The 27,257-nt window shown below is 44.2% G+C and overlaps 1 protein-coding gene across 2 annotated transcripts in view; it reads right to left on the reverse strand.

The window, feature by feature from the left end:
* Positions 1–27,257, reverse strand: part of URB1 (URB1 ribosome biogenesis homolog) — a gene marked incomplete at its 5' end in the record, with an annotated part of 40,750 nt that overhangs the window by 13,004 nt on the left and 489 nt on the right. For both annotated transcript variants that reach the window (XR_014616864.1, XM_084223946.1), the window contains 25 exons: positions 680–873; positions 1,017–1,075; positions 1,636–1,813; positions 2,004–2,205; positions 3,089–3,950; positions 4,593–4,772; positions 5,317–5,541; positions 6,087–6,283; positions 7,233–7,403; positions 8,095–8,233; positions 8,871–8,987; positions 11,262–11,381; positions 12,207–12,319; positions 12,595–12,717; positions 15,027–15,174; positions 15,751–15,924; positions 16,315–16,452; positions 16,914–17,109; positions 17,396–17,526; positions 18,211–18,336; positions 19,485–19,570; positions 20,701–20,797; positions 22,708–22,840; positions 24,340–24,491; positions 25,695–25,834. Coding sequence is in view for 1 of the 2 variants with exons in the window: in XM_084223946.1 (XP_084080072.1) it covers positions 680–873; positions 1,017–1,075; positions 1,636–1,813; positions 2,004–2,205; positions 3,089–3,950; positions 4,593–4,772; positions 5,317–5,541; positions 6,087–6,283; positions 7,233–7,403; positions 8,095–8,233; positions 8,871–8,987; positions 11,262–11,381; positions 12,207–12,319; positions 12,595–12,717; positions 15,027–15,174; positions 15,751–15,924; positions 16,315–16,452; positions 16,914–17,109; positions 17,396–17,526; positions 18,211–18,336; positions 19,485–19,570; positions 20,701–20,797; positions 22,708–22,840; positions 24,340–24,491; positions 25,695–25,834 (4,401 nt within the window). The remainder of the gene's footprint in view (positions 1–679; positions 874–1,016; positions 1,076–1,635; positions 1,814–2,003; positions 2,206–3,088; positions 3,951–4,592; positions 4,773–5,316; positions 5,542–6,086; positions 6,284–7,232; positions 7,404–8,094; positions 8,234–8,870; positions 8,988–11,261; positions 11,382–12,206; positions 12,320–12,594; positions 12,718–15,026; positions 15,175–15,750; positions 15,925–16,314; positions 16,453–16,913; positions 17,110–17,395; positions 17,527–18,210; positions 18,337–19,484; positions 19,571–20,700; positions 20,798–22,707; positions 22,841–24,339; positions 24,492–25,694; positions 25,835–27,257) is intronic.

Below are 27,257 nucleotides of genomic sequence, written 5' to 3' on the forward strand. Positions count from 1 at the left end.
ATCGACATGCTGCCCTGAGAATTTCCCCCTCTTTTCTTACACAGCTCCTTCAATCACTGAATCTCAAACCCCTGTACAGTGGAGAAAAGCTGAGGTCTATGTAGATTAAATGTGGTTCAAGGTGAGACAGGATTTCAGTTGCCAGTGAAGAAGAAACAAAGCCAATCCTCCACATGAACTAGCATCCAATTTGTATTCCTCTGGAAGGATAACTCCTCATGAAAGGTTGCAATATGAAATACACGCAATTTAAATTGCCATTTTTGATAAAACTTGCAAAATCAACTTTAAATTTCTTTATCAACCTATTTTAAAACAGGTTTAAACATCACAGGACCTATGTGCACTCCAGTGATCTTACACTAACTGCCTCACAGAAATCAAAAGAATCAATCCAAGGCCTTGACTGGGTTAAAAATACCAGAAAAACAAAGACCCAAACCCATCTTTCCAGTAGTTTTAAAAACAGAAGTGTTTAAAACCAGCATAAAATGAATGTAACATTTGGATCCAAGCAGAGGTACAATTTAAATGCCAGTATTCTGGAACTGCTAATAACTCTGCAAATATTTATATGGGTCTTTCTCTCCATCCAGTGTGTTACTGGATGGAGAGAATATAATGCAAGAAAGACGAGATTAACTGTATTTAGTATTGGAAGAAGATTATTAAAAAATACCTCTTGTCTGGGTGTTCAGGCCATCTTCTTCTCTTGACCTCAGGATAGATGACAGAAATAGAGAGTGCTGTGTGACCATCATGTGAAGTTTGGAGAGCTTGACTAAGTTCTGACTAAGTGAGGATTCTTTCTTGTACAGTAACTGGATGGCAACATTCAGGACCTTTAGAAATGTTTCATCTCTGTAACGGTACCTTTGGGAGAAGGATCACAGAGAAGTCAGATCCTAACCAAACCCAAGGAAACCTGCTTGAAATTAAGAGCTGTTTAAGAAATGAGAACTTGGCAAAGAATATGAACTTAATAAAACCAAACCAAATAAAATGAAAACACTTACTTGAGTCCTGTCTTCACAAGGCTGCACCAGTCATCTGGGTCCACTTCTTCAACCACACACTGTGTGCAGTAGTAAAAAGAGGTGCTGGTTTACACTTGGCACATGGAGCTTCTGCAGCAATTTTAGTTCAAGGGACACACCAAGAACACGCAAGCCAAACACTCACGTGGGGTGATCAGAACTCAAACCAAGGGAATGGTACAGAGGGAGTGACCAAGTACTGTTCTTCAAGATCAAAGTCTGGATTTTTATTTATGATCAACCAGATTTTTGCCCCACACTTCAGATGGCATGGCAGCTGGGTCTTGGCAGAAGTATCTCTATCACCTTTTTTTAAATTAAAAAAAAAATAATTCCACTGGTAACCTTTGATTTCTTACTCCTAAACAGCTCAAACTCCTGTCTTCAAAGGGGATTCCTACCAGAAAGCCATCATCAAGAACATAAAACTGCTTCATATAAAGGATGACCAGGACTCTGCAAAAGCTATTAAAAGCCCATGGAAACCAGAATCCATAAAACAGGAAATCAAGCCCAATCTGTTTTTACAAAATCTACAACTGCCCAATCACACATATGCATTCAGTCCCACTGTGGCAAAACAGGTAAGAAGTCTCACCAATAATTCCTCGAGCCTCAGCAGCATGGACCTCTCCACTTCTTGCTTGCTTTCATCTTTACTGCTGCTGTACATGGCAACTAACCCCTTTATGCAGGCTGACAAGAGATGTCTCCTCCAGGAATGCAGCTCCTCAGAGTCTTTAAGCACTGTGGATATGGCATCTGCCACGGCCCAACTGCAGAGAGACAGTTGTTCATTTTTTAATTAATATTTTAACTTGGTTTTGTATATGTTAAAGATGTCTTGCTGCCAAAGTACAAAGTAACAGATTCTCTGAGGAGAGGATGCTGTTACTGCTCCCATTCCTATCACAGTGCTTCCCAGGACAAACAGAGCCCTGAGGGAGGCACAGACACACTGCCCACCTCTCTTCGTTCCCTGCTCTCTCCAGAGCAGCAGGAAGGCAGTCCATTAGGTTGTGCAGCCCTTTGCTTTCCAAAGGTGGCAACAACTTTGAAAGAATTTGCAGTTTCACAGAGGCCTCGTGCGACACTCCGGTGTCCTGAATCCCGGCACAGAGCTCCTTCCACAGGGCTTTCCTCAGGACAGGTGAGACAGCTGAGACAACTGTTGGGAGAGCAGAAGGCACAGGTTCCACCAGCTGCAGGTGTTAAAGTATAACACACTAATCCCAAGTCACTTTCTAATCCAGGCCCAGACTACTCAAATTCTAGGAAATTATGCTACAGCAGCTGCTCATCTGTTACAGAGAAGTGCTACAACACAGGCTCACTTCTTTACCCATCCTCTGCTTCCCAGGGTGCTGACAAGGTCTTATCACTGCTTGACCTTGTAGGTAGAGCTACAGGCCCAGTCAGTCTGTTTCCTTTGCTATTGACATTTCTGGGCAATAAGAGAAATGGCATTTCCTGTTCTACCCAGCTGAATCCTAACTCATCGTTTTGCTGGTAGAGATTTAACACACTTGTCCATAGATGCAATGCTGATGTGGGTTTGGAAAGTTCTGGACTGCCAGCTTAGGAGGGCATTACTGCAGCCAGCTCACAGCTGGAGATTTGTTTTAGAAGAAATTTTTGGACTCTGTGAAAGTGAAAGCTCAGGTTCTGCAAAAACCATCTGGCCGTGGCATTGCACACTCCAGACACTCTTCTATCCGTGCCTGAGCAAAAGGTTTTACTTCCTGTACTAAACCAAGAGAAGCACAATGACAGATTTTCACATGCACTGAGCATTAAATAAGGGCTTCAAAAGAGAAATCTGGGCAGCAGTAACTGTAAGAGCACCTGGCTTCAGTCTAAGAGCCAACCCTCAGAACAGCTCTTCGCCCTTAGTGCTGCAGAGGTACTTCAAAGACAGTCCTTGGAGGTCAGACATCTAAGTTTTATCATCTTTATCTATTGTGTAAAGGTTCCACGACCTTAAGGCCAGCAGAACCTAAACAGGGAATCTGGCCTCCTGAATCACAAGCAGGGCTCAGCAGTGCCTTTACCTGCGGAAGGTCGGCTGAAGCCATACTGGTCTCTGCATTGCAAATACACATTAATGAGTGGAAGAAAGCTCTCCATGTGTTTCCTGAGGTACTTCCCAGTGGCACTGCTCAGACACCAGAGCTCAAACTGCAGCAGGTGAGTCCTGGAGTGCTGGATCAGCACGGCCACAATGGCCAAGGAGGTGTGTGAGCACTGGGCAAGGCAGTGAGCCTGAACCTCGACACCAACTGCGAGAGCAAGGACCGGCTCACTCCGCAGAGCCTGCAGGAAAACTTCCTCCAAATCTTTGCTGGCCGATGCTGACATCAATATCCCCAAAGCTTTAATGTGCCCTGCAGACAGCAGAAATTCTCCTTGCTGGGGATGCCTTTGGTAGCTGTCTGTAAGGAGCTTCACCAAAACATGACCATAGAAGTTTAACTGCTTCCCTTTTTTAGGGGATTTTTCAGATTTCTGATCAGTCAAGCTCATCTCAGGAAGCTGCAACATGGTTAGAGTGATCTCCTTCAGCTGAGCTGCAGCCATGTACATGTGCAGCTCCTCCAGAGCCTGCAGCTGGTGAGACTTCCTGGAATAGGCCTGGCTTCTGCCCTTCCCCACAGTCTGCAGCTCTTCCAGGACACTTTTTGTGATAGCTTCGAAATACTTGGACAAGACGTGTCTGTGATCTGTTGTGATGCCCTGCACGATGGGGGCAGCTGTTTTCAGCAGCTGGAGCACTCCAGAACTGAGGTGAGCTGACAGGAGCTTCACAGTGACAGGGTTCAACCCAGGCTGAGGAATAGAGCGCAGTTCCAAGGCCAGGAACCAGCTCTCCAGGGTAGGATGTCTGAAAATCAAGGTGAGTGTATCCTCCAGTGTCTGTAACAAACAGAGGTAACAGTATCAATGAAAGAATTATCACAGTGCAAGGTAAAAAAAACCACCTCATTCACCTGCCTATTTTCCACACCTTGGAAATATTACAATTAAATTTACAATATTATAATTATTGAACATGAAATTGTCTACTAGCTGGCCAGAGGATAAAAAATGTTACTGAATTACAAGCACATAAATATCATTCTCCCAACATTTATGCTGTTATACTGAACATTCTAAACATGTCTAAGCTCATCTCCAGAGGAAAACTGAAAATATTCTAGGGTTCATCAACACATTCTAATCTCCACAAATTCATGGAAGAGATGAAAGAGGGGGGAAAATTCACTCCTCAAGTACATAATTTTCACACTGGGCTGAGGGCATACATTTTTTTCTGCAAAGGTGATCTCTTTCAGGACCTCTCCTGACTGTGCTCCAGCTCAGGGGTGAGACTGTGGGTGATGCAGCTGGGTCACATCTCCAGACAATAGTTTTGCAACTGCTGGACCACATGCACTATGTTCCTAAATTCTCCTCCAAGACCTTAATAGCACCTCTCTGTTCAGCAAAACTGTTCCCTAGAGAATAAATCAAATCAAAGTTTACTAACAGATTCCTCTGCATCAAGGGATTTGATACCTTGTCATTTGAAGACACTTCTGTCATCAGAGACTCCTCATCCACAAAGAGATCTGACTCAGCCTGATGCTCTTCCTGCTTCTGTTGCTGGTCCAGCTTAATTTGATTGCCCCGGCACAACAAGATGCTCAGAATGTCCACATAGAGGTCAACGAGTTGAGGACCCAAAGTTTTACCAACCTATGGAAATAAAGGCATCTTGGAAGTGAAGAATAGAGGGAAATGGGAGCAGAAAGGTAATTATCCAACAGGAATTGGAGTTAACAAAGAACTACTTAGATTACAACCTCTTCTTGGGGAAGGAACCACTTCCCTATGTAGAAACCTGATTCTAAGAGAAGTCTCAGGGTGCCAAATAGATATTGATAGATCTTCATTTATACTGTGATATTTGGAGTTACACAGGCTAGTGAATTTGACTCTCTGAAAAGGCTTCTCAGGGACATCCAAGAGCTGGATTAAAATCTTGAGTTTATTTGCACTCACACCCATCAGTAAGGTAACCCATGCAAAGTAAATCCAACACTCTTCTTCAATAACCAGAAGAACTGACATTTGTTTACAGATTAGGTGCAGTTTTGCATGGTGCTGTGTAGACTCAGAGCCAAGTAAAGAAAAAAGTGCTACAGAACTGGAACCTAAGTTTTAACAGCCAAGTCATTTGTACCGTCTACCTTAAAATAAACCAAACATAACCACGGTATTATTACAATATTGCTCTTACACTGCTGAAGTTTTCCACTGTGGATTTCAGGTATAGCAGCACGTGCTTTACTCCCAACAAAAGCTGGTCAGGGGGGAGCCAGGAAGCCAAGTCTCTCAATTTTGTCTGAACACCATCTTCCAGTAAGGTACTGCTTCCTCCCTCATAGGCTGTTTTTAGCAAAGTGGTAAATACAGAATCCAGTGCCACCGCAGGTTCTTCACTTACCCCCTTGTGATTTTTAAACTGTTTAAAGTGAAAAAAAGTATATGAGAACAACAGTTATGAGTATGAAACAAAAATCTCTTCAGCCACCTCTGGTTTGAGATGAGCTCTGAGCTGAACTCGAGCTGAAGCCCCAGGAGCACAAGTGTGCAGTCCTGCTAGAACAGAGCTGTACCGCAGTGTCCCCAGGGGAATGTGATGTAGTGCTCCCTGCTGAACTGAGAAAAACTCACCAAACCCAGCCCAGGGGGCCTATGATCCTCAACCCACCCAGGGGGAACTCCAGGCACTGTAAACGGAGGGCAGAGCATGCACCAGGCTCTGCTGTGCCTAGTGAGGAGTCTGCGTATGTCCCTGAGCCCTGGTATCACGTCCCAAACACCACAAAGACCTCTTGTGTCATCAGAGAAAAGCCCTGGAGCAAATTTGTGTCCGAGTGTGATCAACAAGAAATGCAGAATTAGCTCAATAAAAATGCTGTTTCTGATGGAAATGTAACCTCTGTTGACTGTGAGTTTTTATATAAATACTGGCTCAATAATTCAGTGACTTCAGGTATTCCATACCACAGATTCCTGGGATTGCTTGGGTATCCAGAGTTTATAGTATTGGTTAAACTGGTAGAGCTGAGGATACTTGGCAACTTTCAGGGACTTGAGATCTTTGTCATAGAGCTGGAACATCAAGCAGAGAGCAAGGGGTTCTCTCTGAGAGTGCAGGAGGTCAGTGAAAACAGCAACAAGGTACTCCACAATGTGTGCTCCTAGAAAAGCAAAAATAAATTAAACTATTGACATGAGCATAGATACTGGGACAACCCTCCTTACTGTAGGCCTTGGCAGCAGCCCACAGAGCATCATGCAGAAAAGTACTGAATAAGATCAAAAAGTGGTTGTAGTGACCTAGACAAGTGTTCCTGACCACTGAGGTACCTGAAAAATCCTCCACACATTAGTTCTTGCTGAAGCATATAATCCACCTTCACTGTGTTGTGCTAAACATGCCTGTCTTTTAACAGGAAGGTGCCAAGCACCACCTCAGAGAAGAACTGATTTGTACTGGGGGGCACACACCCCAGTTAATGTGTGCAAGGTAAATAGAATTTTCTTTCAGAACTGGGACTTTCAGTACAGCCCAGATGCTACTTGACTGCCAAATACACACAGAGGACTTAGTGAGGTGCTGTGGTGTGGCAAATCCTGCTCCAAGCCCACTTGTTGCTCCTGTGATTTTAACGCTTTCCTCAAGGAAGTGGTAGAACTTTGCAATATTTGCCACCAGAGCCTCATTTGTGAAGTTGTCTTTGGAAAATGCATCCATTTCCTACTTAACAATGCAGTCCTCTCTCACTGATCTCGGGAAGAGCTGCCTACATGCATGGAAACCACCTTCCTCTCCTGACCTCCACACTCTGTCCTTAAAACACTGTGTCACTGAAGCCAACTACTTCCAGAGCAAGACAGTCCATGCAGGGACAGTGTCTCTTCTCTTCAGGGCCAGGGAAAAGGGGCAGAAGCACCTACAGAGCTTCAATGCCTCTCTTGAGCATGAAACACCATGAATCTGCACGTCCTTCTGCTTGCAGGGAAGATGATAAAATGTCCCAAGGAAAAAAATTATAAATGGGAAAAAATTATTAAAAATGGGTTAAAATTACGCCACTTTCACTCCACTGATAAAAATGACACATAAAACAAAAAAAAAATCTGTACCTGTTCTATCTTCAGACTGAAGCAACAGTATGTTCCTGGCTTCTAATGCAGCAGGGACAACAGCACTGAAGGGAAATGTTTGGATAATCATGTCTTCATTTAAAGAGAACCCAATTTCTTCATCGAAGCCATCACTGCCCTCGATCAGAACATCCACCATATCCAGGACATCTAGTAAGCGAAGGAAAAAATGTAAGCAGAGGATCCAGACTAACTGGAAAAACAACAGAGGTAGAATGCAACACTTCAGGAACACAAGGCATCTTTTTAGTTGCTCAAAAAAAAAGAAAAAAGGGGAAAAAAGAAGAAAAAAGCCACATTTTTCAGGCAATACAATGTTAAATCCAACACAAAAATCACAGCTTTCAATGCTGCTGTCCAGCACAGGTTGCCCAGAGAAGATGTGGCTGCCCCCTGGATCCCTAGAAGTGTCCAAAGCCAGGCTGGATGGGGCTTGGAGCACCCTGGGCTACTGAAGTGTCCCTGCCCATGGCAGGGGCTGGAATTGGATGAGCTTTAAAAGGTGCCTTCCCATCCAAGCCATTCTGGGATTCCATGATTCTGTGAACAGCCTCAGGCAGAAAGACTAATTTTCCATTTTAGTTTGAAAATGCTGCTGCAAGAGCATGAAGAGAGATTTCAAATAACGTTAAACTGGCACAACCACATCAAAAATTACATTTGGGGGTAAAATAGTAACATTGCAATTCCAGCCTCTGATACCAAGTACAAATGGAGGGCTGAATCCTGGAGGTCCTTACATAACAGGATTTCTATAGTTACCCATCTCCAGATTGCTGATTAGAGGTAGAAAATGTAGCCCCAGGTTGTGGAATTCTGTTGTTGAGGGGTTACCACATACCATCAATGTGAGAGACAGGGATGCTGATGTTATCAGAGTCCTGTTTAAACATAGCAACCTGGAGCATGCTGGCTTCCTGAACCACGTCTGCTGCCTTGTCTGTGTAGGGATAGGGCTTTGTCACCAGCTTCAGCAGGATCTGTCAGCAAAGGTGGGGAGAAAAGTAAGTGCACCGGCTGTCAAGTGCAGGGGAACCATCTGTTGGAAAGACCATGTGCTAAAAGTGGTTGGAAGCTGGGCAGGTTTTAGGAGGACAACTTCCATATTACTTCTGCAGGATTCTGTCTACGGCTCCTGCTCTGCAGGGGACACTGATGGAAAAAATTAAAGTCCACTGCAATTTGGCATCTAAAACGCAACCACAGACTGAGTCCCTGGGGAGACCACATTGGAAATGAAGCACTGGGCATTCAACATCCTGAAGAGTAAACAGGAAGTGTCAGCTTTCCTTGTACAAGATCACAGTTTACTGAGGTCTGATAATTTTGGCACCCAAAGAGGAGATAAAACCTATTCACACATACAACACTCTACCCTTATACCAACAATGCTGTTATGACAACTGATCTTTTTGGATTCAATTTTCCTACAAATAATTTCACTGTCCCTCCCGTTGAAGACAAGAACGATGCCACCTCTGTATAAAGAATCCCAGACAATTTCTCAGAATTCACTCACTGGTCTTTGACAGGTTTCCCAACAATAGCAACAAAATCTCTACTTTCCACTAACACTATTCTTTGCATTGTTTATCCAGCTAATTTGAACACTGTTACCCTTTCCAAAAACTGAATCACTGCTTCCTTCTGGTCTTCTTTTGTATTATCCGAGTGTTCCAGCCAAACTGAAAGTTCCTTCCATGTGTACTCAAACACTCCACTGTCACGTAAAACCTGTCCAGGAAACAAAGGGGGAGGCGTGTAAATAAACCTCACAACACCTAAAATACAAAACCCCAAGCGATACAAATCTTTTTGCATAGTAACATCATGATTCCTTCCTTTGGGAAAGAAAAGAAGTAGTGCAGGTTGATGAAAAGAAGTATCTGTCACTCTCCTCACCCCCTCAGTTCAAGAGGCCTTATTCCCACTCACTAGGGGGACTTTGACTGCACAGTGAACAATAAAAATCTCACTTCTATAATTTTTGGAAAGCCAGTTATACTGCTTTCAAAGGTTTGTACATCTTTATATCATCACAGGCAGAAAAAAAAAAAGCACCTTAAAAATACCCTGTAGGGGAGATTTAGTAAACTAATGATCTAATATAATGGAAAGTCATTGCTAAATTAAACCTACTTGTACAAAAAACAATTAGTCAGATGGATAAACAGTCATGTAAATGAGCAGTGGGTTGTGACCACAGCAAGGCCCAGAGAGAAGTGCAAGTTGTGGGAGGTGGTGAGGTAGACCCAGATATACCACAACCAAGAGACAGGCTTTGACATATCTAGAAATTTCCCCCATTTTCCGGCTCTCTAAATTCAGGCCCTGACCTCAAGAACCCAAACTAGGAACTTGGTGACCCTGTGCTCCAGCTCTACAAGCAAGAAAAAAGAAGGGAGAAGAGGAGAGGAAGGAACAGAAGTGACACCATGATTAAACTCCCTGTCCCCAGCTGTCAACAAGAGAGGAAACCTTGCCCAGCTTCCTGACTGTGGCATCCACACTACACAGGATCAATCTGTGCCTTTGCTTCTCTCCACACACAAAATAAAAGGAAGCCATCACAACTCATTTGTTCTACATTTACTCTGTGCACAACACCAGCAACTCTAAAAATAACTGCTACTTACATGAATCTGACAGGGTAATTCATTTAAATAAAGAAAAAATGAAGGAAAAAGGATTCATTTTAATATAATCGACTATTTTTGGCAGAGTCTTGAAATAGAAATGCACTTGCAGCTCTCACAGAAACAGGCAGGAACAGAATGTGAAATCCAAAAACAAGCCTTCAGTTACGTGGCACTGCATAGAAAAATAAGTCCTTACCATCTATTCTTAGCAGCCTTCCTGCTGACATATCTGCCCTAACTTCCTTGTTCCTGCACTCCCTTCAGAGAAAATGCAATGGACTGAAGTGGAAAGTGTACACAAGAACAAGTAAGGCAGTCCATGTTCCCACTTGGGAAAAGAAATCCAAAACCACCAGAAAAACAGCACATTTTGAGCAGGTTTTGGTTCAGATATTCATTACTGGGATACCAAGAGAAACTGCCATTAAACCCTTGCAAGGGCCAAGGGCAACTAAACCCCAGTTTGATCACTGGAACTTTGGTCTGGTGGACTGAATATTAAAATGGCACTCTCTGACTCGAGCTAAATGCAAAGATTCAATGCACAAAGCTGGGTACAAAGTTGTGTGCCATGAATACTGCAGGACACTGCATGAAGAGCCCGGTCCAGGGCCAGCACAGCTTCCTGGATTTTCTCTTGGCACAACAGTTTGGTTGTATTTATTCCTGATCTAAATCTCTACCCCTATTCAGATAACTAAAAGATGTCCTCTTTTAATAAGGTGCTAAAAACAACAGCCTCTGGTGTTTTGTGGACTTGTAGTTGACCAGTTTTTCCTGAAAAGTCAAATAACTAATTTAAATGTACAGAAGGGGATTTTAATTAATTTTTAAAGACAGAAAGTAGTCCTGGCATCAAAGCTTGTATCAGACAGTAGCAAAGAGGACTATTCTGCAGGACCAGAGCAAACCATCTAAGGCTTATGCAAGGCTGGAGTGCTGAAGTACAGATTAAACAAACAATGATAGAGTAGAGAATAAATAAACAATGATAAAAAATAAAACTCAAAAGTAATCTCTTCTTGTTCAACGTCAAGACCTTTGCAGGCACAAATTAGAATAATTTATTACAGTGCCAGAATTAATTCAGCCTAGGGGGAGTGGGCAAGCATTAAAGACATTTTCCTTAATCTTTCATCAACTGCTGCAGGGAAGTCAGTTCACAGCATTTATTTCCATAAAATATTTTGTTAATAGCCAGTTATCTGACATCAAATTCCAAGAACAGTCACAAGAAAAGGGAAAGGAGACCCTGTTGACCACACAACCATGCAGTAAAGGTATCTGCTTTAAGAAAAAAACTACAATCCTGAAATTTCAGACCAGGGGGATATAGTGAATATTCTGATATTTCAATTCAAACGCTTACCTTGATGATTAACTTTTTGGTGGAAACTTTCAGATGAGAATGGGTACTTGTAACAAACATTTTCATCAGTAAATAGAAGACTGATTTTTCACCAGATATCTTCTCTGTCTCAGAGATGTCCTACAAGAAAAATATATTAAAATTCCTCTGCTACAGCAGCACTGTACAGGACTATGTTGCACTGAGACTGATGTGTAAGGTAAGTCTGTTACTTTATAGATCTGCCCAGAAGTCCCAAGGCCAGAAATGAATGGGATCATTTACACTACTTCGCATTTCATGAGCCAGGATCCTCGTACTCACTTGTAAAATGCTTTCCTGGAAAGTGGAAGAAGACAGCAGCAACAGAAACCCCAACTACTACAAGGACCCCAGACAAAGCCACCTCCCTCATCAATCATATTTTACTCCCCAGTCATTCCATGTCTATCCCCGTTACAACACTCCATGGGTGTCTCTGCTTCTCCTCAAAGCCAGGTCCACTCCTTACAAGCAAACTCTTGACAGAGCTCTTATTTTACAAGCCTGCAGTAAAAAAGAAAGCTGGGGCCCTGATGGTTTCCATTAATTTTGGGGAGCATTAAAAAATGTTGGCATCTTCCTTGGGAAGGGATGGGATGGCTGCCATCAATGGCTCATTTCCCTCGTCTGCAACCTCAGGCCTTCCAGACAAGGGGAAACCAGCACATTGTGCTCCTCTCCAGAGACACACAAAGCTACTGGAACCTTCTCCTGTGCTCACCAGGGAGGCAAAAAATGTTGTCCCTGTAAAAAACCTATCAGAGGAGAAGGGATCTTTCACCACTGCTGAGAATGTAACTCCTGTTGGCTTTACAAAAGGGTCACCTCCTAAAATGACTGGACTAATGTAAAACTAGGTAATGCCAGATGGAAAGATTTGAGGACAACAGATTAAGGAAACATAAATTTGCATCGGCCTCTTACCTGTACTTTGAACCAGGAAAATTTATTGGCGGGAAGTTCCAAAGCCACTTTCAGGATATGGTGCTGCAGGAGAGGAGGGACCTCCTCCCGCAGGCCCTTTTCAGTGACTATACCTGAGGTGTGAAAGCAAGAAACCAGCTTCAGTTTGGTCCAACTTCTTGAAATCTCAGCATACTCATGTTTTAGGGTTTAAAACACAATGGTGAGACAAGCTGGCAACTCAAAGATCTTCATATCATGGCATCCCCAGACGTACCGCAACTAAGGTTGGCCAACCCAAGGTGAGAATCCAGCCCTCAGAGGGAGAAAAGCAAACATTCCCTTCTGTTGTGGACTTTGCAAACAGCCAGAGAAAACAGTGGAGGAAATACAAATACCCATCACGTACCTTTTATCAGCTTGCTAAAATCAAAGTTGCTCTGTGCTACCAAGTGGGGCACAACCTTCTGATAAAGACATATGACCTGAAGCAGTGCAGCTTTCAGAAGCAGCGTCTCAGCATCATCGGAACCTAAACAAAATGTTTCCATCATTAGTTTCTTCTTCTTTCATAGCACGAGTGCACAGTGTCACACCACCATTCATCAGCAGGAGAATTAATAACTGTATTTCCAGCACATTTGCCTAGGAAATGACCTGCTATCTTCCCAACAAGAATAATGAGAAAAACATGCGTGGAATCTCCAGTTTCATTCCCCAGCATTCCTGTATGAATACTTTCAAAACTTAACCTGCTTATTCAGTGGTTAGATTGAGAGCTGCCATTTCTTATTTGACTCAGAAGTGTTCACACATAAAACACAACCTGATCATCTGAATACTCACTGTAAGAATCCCACCCATCCCACTGCTGTTTAAGGCTGAACAATAGGAAAAAGTGAAGGAAAGGATATGGTCATGCTGCTGATTTCTGGGGACACTACCTTTAGCTAATGTCCAGTAGGTTTGGCTGGTGAAGTGCTCGAGACAGTGCACCACAGTTTGGTGCAAATTTATTATTTCAGCTAAAAACTCTTTTCTTCCCCCTTTCAAAGTAATACTTTCTCAGAGAGCTCCTGGCAAGAGGCAGACAGCAAATACCGGTATGAGAGGAACACCAATAGCATTTAAGGCAACTGTTTACATCCTAGGAAAAGCCATCTCAGGTTTCAGTTGTAACATGAAGAGCCAAAAAAGCTACTTGTTATCCAGTCATTAATGAAAGCAAGCATAGAACATGGGCCAAAACATGTAACACCTAACTTTTTCCTATTTACTTGGTCTCCCTCGCAGAGTTAGGAAGAACAGGATGAATAATACCACGGATAAACTTTGTTTGCCTGAGTCTCAGCTCCCATTAGAAAAGAACTCTCTAGTGACCACAATGCAAATAAAGCTGTAAAAGGTGAACTGGGAGGAAGTGACACAGCTTTACCACCTCAGAATGCTGAGGAACTACAGCTACAGTCCTACAGAAATGAGTGCTTCACTGCTTTCCAAGCCTTGGACTGTCAGTGCCAACCACATTTTGCTGCCCAAAGGGAGGCACAGAAGGACATCCACTGAAAAGCCTTTTGCTCCAGGAAGTCTCTCTGTGGAATATGCCCTGTGAAGAGTAAAACTGTTTGCAGATTAATCTCCAGCCCACAAGGAAAACTCCACAGGCTGTTGGCCAAGATACAGACAATCCTGAAACTCTCCATTCCCTGCAATGGAACTGTGGAAGGAAGCCCTTTGGGAGGGACACTTTGGAGAGAGGAAAACTGAGGCCTTCACGCCATCCGTCTCCCCCTCTTCCAACACTCATAATTCCACTCCTGTGTTACATCAATACATGCATTTGTGTAGCTACAGTAACAAGCTGCTAAAAAACCAGACCTCCTGGTGAAATAACTCGGACAAACAAAAATCTCTCCAAAAATTATTTTTCAGGCATATCAGTCTCCGTGCCAGTTTTATTTTGTGGCTGCGACACAGCTACTAGCATGGAAAGGTCAAGGGCAGGAGGGCTGAGTTCAACAAGAGGAACAGCAGAGCCCTGCACATGGGAAGGAACAGCCCCATTCACCAGTACATTCTGGGGGCCACCCAAGCACACAGCAGGTTGCCAGGGAAGGCCTGGGTGTCCTGGTGTCACGGAGCTGCTCCTTCCCTCCCTCTCAGCACTGGGGAGGCCAAACCAGGAGTGTTGTGTTCAGGTCTGGACTCCCCAGACAATGGAGACACTGGGGAGAGTCCAGCAGAGCCTCACAAAAATGGTGAAGGGACTGGAACATCTCTCCTGAGGAATGGCTGGGGGAGCTGGGAATGTTCAGACTGAAGAGAAGGCTAAGGGGCATCTTATCACTGCGTATGAGCACCTGAGTGAGAGTGCAGTGCCAAGCTCCTCCCAGAAACACCTGGTGGCAGGAGCAGAGGCACAGGGCACAAAGTGAAACACAGGAACACCCCGAGCATCAGGAAACACTTTTTGACTTGAGCAACCATGCAGGTTGCCCAAAGGGGTTCTGGAGTCTCCATCCTTGGAGATGTTCAAAAGCTGTGGGAATGTGGACCTGGGTAACTGGGTTTAGGCAGAGGTATCAGGCAACCTGATCTACAGAGATCCCTTCCAACCTCAACCGTTCTGTGATCCTGGGACAGCCAAGTCAAACTGCTGAACCTTCTAGCAGCAGTGGCAGCCCATATGCAGAACTGTATTCTCAGGCAATTCTAATGGCCTGAACATGAACTGAACAAAAGGAAAGGTGAGCAGTAAATACACAAGTGAGATCTGATGAGGGTTTCACAACACTCATTCCCACAAAGATAAGAAGCTGTAACTCCACCTGCTTTGCCTACCATGCTGCTCAGCAACTTCTGTCTCGGTCATTGCCTTCACAGTGGAGACATCACCTTCCTTTTTCTCTGCTGGGCCATTGTTGTGTTCTCTCCCTTGCTTCAGAAAGGACTGCCAGACAGCCACTATACTAGTCATGTCTGGTAAAACCTAAAAGCAAAAAGGGTAAATTCCAACAGCTCTCCTTTGTAAGACAAAGCTCCTGTGATAAATACATCCCCAAACACCCAACAGGAAGATTTGCTGCTCTTCACAAAGATTGGAATTGACCTTGTGTGCAATCAGAGAATGACCTGAAATCAAGCACTGCACTTCCACTTCTGCCTAACATAAGTACTGGAAAGAACACTTTATTGAAAAGGCTTCCTGTGAAAAATTTGTCCGGTTCTTCTTCCTCATGGCATATTTTCAACTCAAGCCCTCTCTTGTCTAGTAACTTCAGAGTAACCTCTGCTGGCTACATTGACTTGAACCAGGAAGAGAACTTGCTTCCTGCTCTTGGAAATCATTTGCAGCACAACAGCCATTAATGCTGCAAATCTGTCTCCCCACAGAACTTTATCTGCATTCCCATCAGACAGATATGCCAGGAAGTGTAGGCTCCTACCTCACCATTTAACCCACAGCCTCCCCAGGGTACCATCTCCTGGCTCCTCAGCTGCAACCACTCCAGGACAAAGTACAGGGGGGAGCAGTTGTCTGCTGCAATTGTCTCTTTCTTTCTACCTTGCTGACAGCTTCTCTGTAGAGCTGCACAAACTCCTGCACTGCTGGCAGTGTGTAGATCTGTGACCTTTGCCAGGTTTCTTCAGACAAACAATGTTGAATGTTCCTCAGGGCTCTTCTCAGCACCATGGACACCAGTGATAGGATGCTTTGCTTCACCTCTGTGCTGGGCAACTAAAAGAAAGAAGTGAATTAATGACATTTCAGTGATTCCTGTTATGCTATGCAGAGAATCCATACTCTGAATGTGTGTTAAAATTGGTCAATGAATTACTTATTTTCTAGATTTTAGCTAGCAGTAAAGAATCCACAGGTTTTCAGATTCCCAGCCTAAAACACTAGTGGACAGTGGCAGAACTGGTGGTTGTGAAAGGCACCTGGAATCAACATCAGTGATTTAAATTCATTTTCCAGTGCTTCACCAAGCCAGATCAATGCTGAGGCAGACAACATAAAACAAAAGTAATTAACCAACTTAAGAAATTTCTTGAATTATTACACACTAAAATGAAACAGTACAAACTAGGACAGAAAAGTCATTGAAATACTATAGACTGCTCTTACATTTAACCCTTGGGTGAACATTGTTCTATTGCACACTGCAGGGACTGTTGTTACCATCACCATAGAAAGCAATCTGGGAAGAGGAATAAATTCAGGAGTCTTAAAAGAATTGGAGATCTCTGGTTGAGCCTCATAGATCTGAAAGAAAAGAAACAAAAATTTAAGCCCCATTGATACAGTTCCAGAGACGACAGCTTCTTCAGGGGAGCATTTTACAGAAGGATTTTGACTTGTCGGAAGAAATGACAACATTAAATGTGAATTTTTATGTAAAAATGCTACAGAGCATCCTCCAGACTCCTACTCAACTAAATGGACCCTCTGTATGCAACCAGCATCCCTGCTAAAGGCTATCCCTTTTCAAGAGATTCCAGGTCCTACTTGCCCATTTTAAGCTAAACAAAGAGGCAGTGGAGCACTCGCAAAGGACAAAAGGTTTTTCTAGTGAGCATTCATGTTGCTGCATCTCAAAAAAATATGTCCCTGATGCGATGTTTTCCACTGTTTCTTACACCAATTCCTTCTTCACCACTTAAGTTTACATGTTTATAGAGCCTCCTGCTCTGAGCATGGCTTTTTACCATCACCCATACTCTTACCTTCTTGAGTAACTTCATGTTTTCCATCCAAGCAGACTTCACTCTAGGAACAAAGGAATACTGGGTCTCCTTGAAGTATCTGTTCAATAAATCTGGGCATACTTTGAGAATATTCACCATGAGATCAGCAACCATTTCATCTTCTGTTGCAGTTTTTAAACCAAGCAGGAAGTGTAGAAGTACCACATTTCCTCCCCTGTTGAAGAAAAAAAAAATATTTTGAATAAAAATATTTGATACTTTACATGGGATGTGAAATCTGCAGCTTCTCTAACTGTTAATTGAAGGTAAAATCTCTCACCCTCCTTGCATAATTTCTGCGTTTATACTCAAGGAATTAAGAAATTAATTTACCTCCACATTTTCTGCATGACAAACAGTGAATTAACACCACACATTTCAGGGCAGCCATGATAACTAGTGAGGTCTCTTTTGCTTCTAGCAAAAAATCCACATACAATCCCAGCTGCCCAGTGACTTACTTGCCAGAAGTTCCAAGACTTGGATCATAGAATGTTATGCCATGTTTCAGAGAGCAGCAGAGGTCCATTAAGAAACTATGCACAAGCTCTCGCACCATTGCTTTTCCCACCTCCTCAGAACCTTGAGCCACCTATAAGAACCAAAATGGAGCAAAAAAGGCATATGAGATTTGGCATCACTGATATCAGCTTCACTCTACATTTTATATGGCTGCTCTTAGAGAAATCCTGAAACAAAATTTGGCTTTTGCTCAGATTAAAAAGAGAAGCTTCAGGACTTGAAGGTCCCTCCAACCCAAACCATTTTGTCATTCTACGATTCCATTAACGTTCTAAATCCAGAACAACTCATGATGCCTATGGATGAGAAGACTCTTGACAACTGTGGCTGGGAAATCATTAATCATATGACTTACAGGGACTGTCAGGAACTCTAAGAAGTTAAAATGATTCAGAACTGAAATATATGCTTATGAATGGGGTTGGAGATTTGCACAGCTCCAAGCAGATACCTACTAGAAACAGATCTCCTCCGAAGGGTGTTTACAACACATCAGGATGGGAGAGGCAAGGTCATAAGCATGTGGTAGAGGAATACAAGAGGGCACACACAAAGGTGAAAAATCTGTAGCCAAAACCCAGTGAGAAGCAGCAGAAATTTGGGGGTTCTTTTTAAATAGGCTCAGTAGATTCCTCTTTTTGAGCTCATCAAGCTCAGAGCAACTGGGAGCTGTTTCAAAAGCTGGGGGCTGCAAAAGGAGGAGAAACAAAGGCAGTACAAGGACTAAGAGTAACAAAGAAATAAATGGCCAGACCTTTAAATCCTCAGGGCTGACATCAGTAATCCCATTCCAACGGTACAGTGAAGCGATGTGAATCAACACTTCTGCAGTGAAAAAACGCACCTTCTGTGTCTTGCTGATATTTTTGTTATGAACCACCTGGAAACGAGAAAATGCAAACTCTTCTATTTATTGCAAGTCGTCACAAAATCACGGCAAAACAGCAACACATCTCATTCTTCTAGTACACAGAGAGCTGGCTCTCCTCACCACAGCAGAAGAAAGGTTCTGCCTGTCCTGACAACACTTCTCTCATGTGCTCCTGCTCCACCCTGACCCTACGCCAACCTCTGCACATCCTGCACATGCTGGACAGGACAGATGCTCACGTTCAGCTGAAGAGCACAGATCATGTTTAGAGCATCACAGACACAGAGTATAACCAGGGGAACCTGGGTGTAGGCATAGTAAAGCCTACCACAAATGAAGTTTGAATGAAAGGGAATACACAGGGGAGGAAGTTTCTCAGAAATTCTTCTGCTGTGCTTTACTGCTGGCATTGTTTTAATTCTCATTTTTCTTGCTAAGCTGAAAGAGTCATACAGTGTGCTGGGGTCCATCAGTTATGCAACAGGTCATGATGTATGTGTGATTCCCACACAGGAAAAGTTTCATTTGAAAAACAAAGTTCCAATGAGGTTTATTTTACATTTAAATGATAGCTTTTTTATTGTCCTTCTTTTTCGTGTTATTGCAACAGCAAAATGAAAGAACATTTTTGGCTTCAATTGGTCAGTTGATAAAAGCCTAAGTCTGAAGCAGGCTCTTACGGCTACACTCTAAATTTGTAACTATTTTTTTCTTCATTCTCTCAACTGTTCATGCAACAACTTATGCAACATTGCTACAGCAGCTCACAACAGATACTAAAAAGTTATAGATTCTAGAGCTAAAAACATTTTAAAATAAATAAAATACATCTCAGATGCAGCTGCTCTACAAGCAACAAAAGCACCCCATGAAAGAGGCAGGGCCATGCTCGGAAGGTGACAGAGCACAGGGAAGGCAGCCACCACTAAACCAACTCTCACACCTTTCAGCAATTCCTGCTTCCCTGTTTTCAATCCTGAGACAGTAATACAGCCAAGCTACCAACCTCCAACACATATTATGAGTCACACACTGCAGCAGCACACTGCCAGCAGCCCTAAGAACTGAACATTGTGTGAGAAATCACTGCAGAACTGTTTTCAGCAGTGAGGAAAATAGAAAACGTGAGACAACACAGTTTCAAGGGGGTATCATACCTTAGTTGTCAGTGTGGAAAGCAGAAGATTGACAGTAGAAACTCTGTCTTCCTTTATTTCAGAGCGAAGAATAGCTGGAATGAAATCTAAGAGGACATTTCAAATGTTAAGTCAAAATGTGAAAGCTCTTTTCATACTAAAATACTTCAGGGAATTCATACTCATTCCTCTTCCACATCACATTATTTATCCTGCTGTTATATTCCAGGATGAAACAAAAGGCAGCAATCAGAGTTCAGAAGGATGATGTGTCTGTGACTATGGTTATGAGCAACTGATGCTGCCAAACCTACTCTCATCTTGACTCGCTAATTTGCCAACTTGCTGGTTAACACAGCTACAGCATCTGTCAACTTTAAATACATTTTGGGCCCTGAAATGCCATACTAAAATTCAAGTAATTTCATATTCCTCCCATAGAAGCACTTGTAATTGTTTCACTGAGTGATTCTGAAATGTCTGGAGGCTCCATCTCCAACTACAGGCATCACCTTTTGGTCCACCAGGGCATCGCAAAGCTAGATAACTTCAGTTTATAGAGAACTTGGGGCTCCTACAGGGGAATGAAAGCCATCTGTACTGACTGGGCCGAGGTGTGCAATCCCCAGCCTGAAAGAACTAAACAACTGTCAGCACCTGAAGGAAATCAGCAGCCCTGGAGTAGCAGGAGCAAGAGAAGTAAATAATTACAGCCAGTTCTCAGTCCCCTGCCATTACTTGCTGGCAGCTAGTGGCTTAAGCATTTTTTTTTAACAGTATTTCTAGATCCATTCTGAATTGTCTCATAACTTTTTCGAGGGTTAAAATTCACTGGGCAGAAAGGCAACTGAAGTACACCCTTTTCAAAAGAAAATTAATGCAACATATCCACTGTTTCTGTCTTATGAGCAAGGCTGGAGGCCATGAATTTTTTTTGTTTATTGACTCTATGATCTCAAAGTTTTATATTAGATTTACATTTTTTTAAATCTGTGTCACCAAAGACTTTATTTTTGCAAAGTTTTAGCAGATAGCATATTGTTCTCAAGCAGAAGAGGCTTATTTACTACACTACCAAAGAAGTTTAAAGCTTTTCAGATAATAAGATTAAAAATATATATTTTGCTTCTTATTAGTGCTCTCTACCTGGTTCACATTTTTAATTAGGCCATAATTATTATCACCTATAAATGACTGTGCCTGAAAAACAAAAACCCGCCAAGCAATTATGAAGTACCTTTTAATTCCAGCACCTGTGCCAAGATTGCATTGTCACCAGCAATGAGAAAGGACAGAGCAAACTGAATATAGGCCATGCGGACATCCGGTCTCCCCTGGAAACACAAAAATGTAAATATAAAATTAAAAAATGTTGCTAGCACACAGATTTTACCCAACTGCAGAATTGATACTGCAACTGCTGATTATCCCTAGAAGCGCCATAAATGGGTGAATGAAACAACTTCTATAAAAATGTTGCACGCAGCGACAGACATACATGTACATGCAATGCATACACAGCACATTCAGCTAAAAAACTTCTTGCATTAAACAGATCACTTTTACATAAAAAGGAAAATGTACTAGTTCATGTGCTTTTCAATTCTCAATGAGATCAGGCCAGAAATTTAAATAAAAAGGAAACACTAACAGCCGTTTCACGCCAAACTCTGCATCACTGAATTTCCTCACTTGGGCACTGCTTGGTCAGGTCACAGAAATACCCACAAAAACTGCCAACTCAGGCACAGCAGAAGCAGTGAAAGCTTGACATGTAACAGCACCATAGAGCATGAACACTGAATCACAAAATGGCTTGAGTTGGAAGGGATCTTCAGGATCACCTTATTCCACGCCCTGCCATGGGCAGAGACACCTTCCACTATCCCAAGCCTAGTCCAACCTGGCCATGGACTCTTCCAGGACGGGACAGTTGCTTCTCTGGGCAATCTGTGCAGGACAGCATCTCATCACCCTCATGGCCCAGAATCACCTCCCAATATCTAATATAAATAAATATACCCTCTTTGAAAGAGTCACACCTCGTCCTACCCCTACATTCCGGGACAGAACTTACCATTTTTTTTTAAACCTGCTGTGCAAAATTAAGCTGCATGTTAAGAAGCCTGAAGGGAGATTCTAAGTAAGCAAAAGATAATGCAGCAGGGACTCACCAAAGTCTTGAAAGAAGAAATAAAGAGAAACAAATAAGAATTTGCTGTAAGCTTTGGGCCTGGTATTTTTGTGTTAAAAACCTCACCTCTGATAGCCAGCTGTGACATAATTTCACTGAAAGCTGTACAGGACTAATACCTTTTGGATGCTAGTCTCCTTGCACCTTATTCAAGCGGCTTGTGGTCAAAAGACTACACCCAAGCATTTAAAATTAAGGGTGGAGGTACTCCTGCAGACAGGTCCTGCAGTGAGGTCAAAATCCATGCCATCTGACAATTCCGGAGCTATAAAAAGTGGTTCCAGGGAAAAAGGGATGTGTTCAGTTTTTTCCCTTCCGCTTGACTGCTTTATAAAGAAAAAGTCTGAATTTTCATGTCAGATGGCACAAACCCAACACAAATGTACACATTCACTCTGCAACTAATCTTTAAAATCCAGAAACAATATGTCAACATTGCAAACAATACTGGATTTATTATACACTTGCATTTGGAATGACACAAATATTCCTGCTCCAAAGCACTGGTTTGGGTCAATCCTGACTATTTTCAGCAAACAGGGAGGGAACAAGAGATAGTTTCTTCTGGAAAAAGAGCAGTGACTTTTTCTCTCCACTCACATATTCTGCTTAAGGATTTCCAGCTAGAGATTATTTAGAACTCTTGTTTATGATTTCAAATGCAATTACTCTGTATTAGTACTGGGCAATATCCCCTCGCCAATTTCCATTTATTTCAGTGGGACCAAACTGCAAAAAAATGACTAGTTTTCAGGAATTTACTATCATTTTCACTCTGCTTTAGACATTAGAAGGTAGACATTAGAAGGGCACTTCACAGAAACTGTACATTTCTATTTCTCCATAGCTTGTTGGAAACACAAAAGGCATTTTCATGTGTCCAGTTAGGCACAATCAAGGACTTCAGCCTGACACAGGACAGGAAGGAAGAGTTAAGCTCTTGCAGATGAAAATACAGAAACACTGGCAACAGCTTGCTCTGAATAGACAGCTAAAAAAAGCTGTGGAGCCATGGCACAGCATGCCATGGCATGTAGCACCTTAATTTACCTGCTTACATCTTCTTTTCAACAATCCAGGCAGGTACTTGTTATTGAAATCAAAATGACTATACACATCCCTTGCTGAATCTGGGCCCTGGGCCACCATCGCTGACAGCAGGTTAAGGCACCCTCGGCTCACCCTAAAAAAACAAAGCAGAGGTAAACCTGCAGGCTATCTATTTCCAGGATGATGGTTATACAAACCACTGAACCAAGAGATTAAAACTTAAAGAGAAAATAGAAGGGAAGTCAAACCACCAAAGCACTATTTTAGGCAGTAATAACAGCAGCTGGGAAAGAGGGGCGAGGGGAGAAAGGAGAAGGAAACACCTTTTTATATTCTTCCCCAAAATTAAGCTGTAATGTGAGGCTGGATATTCCCTTTATAAAGAAGTTTAAAAGGAGAAAGTGACAAAATTAACAAGTTGAAGATAACCTGTTCATGGCAGTGGAGTTGGACTAGACAACCCTTAATTACTCCATGATTCTATGAACTCCTAAAATCATAGAGGTTTGCCATTTATTTCAATATGTCAGGGCCACTACGCACAAGACTGCAGACCTCCATCATCTAAACAGCCATTACTACGAACAGATCTGTCCATCGTGTTTCTGTCATGGACAATCTGTAAAAGCCACGTGATTCAAGCAGAGATCCCATCTAGACATACAGTGAAGGAAATACCTCTGCACCTCAAAGAGGTTGCACAGAAAATGCAGAGCATCTCCCATCAGAAATCTGCAGCCTCCTCTCTGCAAGTTCTAGAAGGATTTCTCCAGAACCTGCAATCTTTAAACACTTAATCAGAAGTGCAGATCTTGCACAGCCTCAAAATTTGTTTCCAGTGTACCTATTTGAGACTCCTTGTCCCATTAAAACGCCTCCTGCAATAAGATCAACTGCGCAGAGCAGGAAGCACGGTTGTGTCTATGAACTGGGAAAGCACAGAAACCTTTTCCAATTCTGCTCAAAGGCTGAAAGATGAGTCATTGGCCTTGGACAAGCCAATTTCAGTCTGGTTTTTCCTCTGCTTTCCTCTTCCTCCCAGATTTGTACTGAAATGTGTGACATTTGCAACTTCTTTTGCCTATACACATGAGCATGAGAAAACTTTTGGTCCGGACTAGATAACAAAATTATTGAACAACCTAAAATAACCTCAGACTTAAGAGACTGGAAAAATTATAGAAGAAAAGCCAGTCTGAAAGAGAAAAATCCATTATAAACATGGAAACCTGACTTCAAAAAATACAGGGAAATCAAGCACTCAAGAGCAGCTCTTTTTGCCATCCCAGGAAGACTGCCCAGCCCTGTTCCACACTATACATTTCACCCCACAAATCAAGCAGCATGAAAATAACAGGACTCAAGGTACCACCCATGTTAGCCCTCACTAGGACAGGCCCAGCTGATGAAAACTATAGCTTCAGGAAAGTATCCTACAGCACTGGATTGCTTGATGTATCAGTTTCCACTTTGCAAAGATTTCCACAGGCAATCATTTTATGACAAGTGGAAAAGGATTATTAAATAAAGGTAGACTATTAGCAACAAGTCAAGATGAATTTTGCAACATCTAGTACAGTCCCTCCAGATCAATTGACAGAGATTCTCCACCAGAGCACCAAGAAGACTTACCTGTGATTTTCAGAATACAAAGCAGCATAGACCAGTTTCATATAGGAATGAATCAACTTTTTGACAATGTTCATTCCCACAACAGAAAAATGTGAGAGGTCGCTGGCTGTCCTCAGTAAAATGGCTTCTAGAGCTTGAAAGATTAACAGCATCTGCAGGATAAAAAAAGTATGTTAATAACTGACAGTATCAGGTAAGACTTGAAATGATTAGCTGAGCAAACAGTAATAACCACCATTAATAAAAAGAGTAACCCCACTGCAAGATGAAAGCTTCCACATATGAAAGTGACATTAACTTCTAGATTCTCTCCCAAATTAATGCTTCCTCTTTGAAAAGATCACTTCTGAGAGCATGAAGTTTCAAGGAATCAATGCTTCAAGAGACGACTGCACCTAAGCGGATGATAAAAAATGAAGTGTGCTGGAGAAAAATATCACGTTCCAAACTTTCAATTAATTTCAGAAGAATTAGTTCAGAAGAATTCAGAAACCATACAGCACTGGGGCTATGCCCATTACAAACATCAGCCCCTGCTAGCAACAGGATATTGAGGAAAGACTGTCACTGAACATTACAGAGACAAAAATGATACTGAAAGGCAAAGAACAGCAACTGATGGTTAAAAAGCCACACAATACACTACTACACTGTAAGCAACACTACATTGTAAGCAATGCTGCACCAGAATTCACAGTGAAAAGTTATTAAAATCTTTGTTTATTCACCATATTCTGATAGGATAAAATTGTGTCCAGCTGAAATAAGAACAATGAAGTCAACTTTACCATGGGCTTCCTAGAAATGCTGATGTATAGGCAGATATCTGAAAACATTTACTTTCACTAGGCTACTTTTGCTTTGCTTTCTTAACCGCTTCTGTTGATCCCCTTATTTCCTAAAAGGCCTTTTGAAAACATTTAAAGAACCTTAACAGCTTGATTTGGACAGGACTATTGGTTGTGTGTGTCATTAAATCCAGGAACATCTATGAACAGAAAGGAGCATCTCCCACTTGGTAGGTGCTTCTGCCACTGCTACTTCCAGAAAAAAAAAACCAAACGAAAAATTTATAGAGTTATTTACACTACAAAGCACTATTTATTCATAAAACCACAGAATATCCTGAAATGGAAGGGACCTACAGGGATCATCCAGTCCAACTCCTGGCCCTGCACAGACACCTGAACAATCCCACCCTCTGCCTGAGAGCACTGTCCAAACACTCCTAGAGTTCTGGCAGCCTTGGCAGCTCTGACTATTCCGTGGCAACCTTTTGTTGGTTCTTCTCCATGGTAGGATTTTTGGGATTGCAGCCGCCAGTCCCTGAATGACAACCCCCATATCCAACTTACTTCACTTTCAGGCTTCCTTTCTCCATCGAGAAGCTTGAATATCTCAGCACACTCCATGGAAATTTTCACGTATCCCTCCACGACATCGTACACTTGGGGCGACGGCAGCGTCTTGGCGATGGACACAAAGGTCTCCAGCCCTGCAAAGCCACAGCGTCACCCGGGGCACCGGCGCCACGCGTGGGGCCCGCTCTGGGCCACACAGAGGGGCCGGGCCGTGCCCATGTGCGGCATCCCCAGCAGCAGCAGGAGCAGCACCCGTGCCATCCCCGCGACCTACCATGGGCCGGCCGCCTCAGCCCGGAGCGGCCGCCTCAGCCTGGTGAGCCCCCTCAGCCTGGTGAGCCCCCTCAGCCCGGAGCAGCCCCCTCAGCCTGGTGAGCCCCTTCAGCCAGGGGAGGCCGCCTCAGTCCAGACCGGCCGCCTCAGCCCGGGTGGGCCCCCTCAGCCCGGGTGGGCCCCCTCAGCCCGGGTGGGCCCCCTCAGCCCGGGTGGGCCCCCTCAGCCCGGGTGAGCCCCTTCAGCCAGGGGAGGCCGCCTCAGCCCAGGGCAGTCGCATCAGCCCGGAGCAGCCCCCTCAGCCTGGTGAGCCCCCTCAGCCCGGAGCAGCTGCCTCAGCCATGGGCAGCCCCCTCAGCCATGGGCAGCCGCCTCAGCCCGGGTGAGCCCCCTCAGCCATGGGTAGCCCCCTCAGCCCGGGTGAGCCCCCTCAGCTCGGAGCAGCCCCCTCAGCCAGGGGAGGCCGCCTCAGCCCAGGGCAGCCGCATCAGCCCGGAGCAGCTGCCACAGCCATGGGCAGCCCCCTCAGCCATGGGCAGCCCCCTCAGCCTGGTGAGCCCCCTCAGCCTGGTGAGCCCCCTCAGCCCGGGTGAGCCCCCTCAGCCCGGGTGAGCCCCCTCAGCCCGGGTGAGCCCCCTCAGCCCGGGTGAGCCCCCTCAGCCCGGGTGAGCCCCTTCAGCCAGGGGAGGCCGCCTCAGCCCAGGGCAGTCGCATCAGCCCGGGGCAGCCCCCTCAGCCTGGTGAGCCCCCTCAGCCCGGAGCAGCTGCCTCAGCCATGGGCAGCCCCCTCAGCCATGGGCAGCCGCCTCAGCCCGGGTGAGCCCCCTCAGCTCGGAGCAGCCCCCTCAGCCAGGGGAGGCCGCCTCAGCCCAGGGCAGCCGCATCAGCCCGGAGCAGCCCCCTCAGCCCGGAGCAGCCCCCTCAGCCCGGAGCAGCCCCCTCAGCTCGGAGCAGCCCCCTCAGCTCGGAGCAGCCCCCTCAGCCTGGTGAGCCCCCTCAGCCCGGGTGAGCCCCCTCAGCCCGGGTGAGCCCCCTCAGCCCGGAGCAGCCCCCTCAGCCCGGTGAACCCCTTCAGCCAGGGGAGGCCGCCTCAGCCCAGGGCAGCCGCCTCAGTCCGGACCGGCCGCCTCAGTCCGGACCGGCCGCCTCAGCCTGGTGAGCCCCCTCAGCCCGGAGCAGCTGCCACAGCCATGGGCAGCCCCCTCAGCCATGGGCAGCCGCCTCAGCCCGGGTGAGCCCCCTCAGCCCGGGTGAGCCCCCTCAGCCTGGTGAGCCCCCTCAGCC

The sequence above is a fragment of the Fringilla coelebs genome (genome assembly GCF_963513975.1).
Source record: "Fringilla coelebs genome assembly, chromosome: 2".
Classification (NCBI taxonomy): Eukaryota; Metazoa; Chordata; class Aves; order Passeriformes; family Fringillidae; genus Fringilla; species Fringilla coelebs.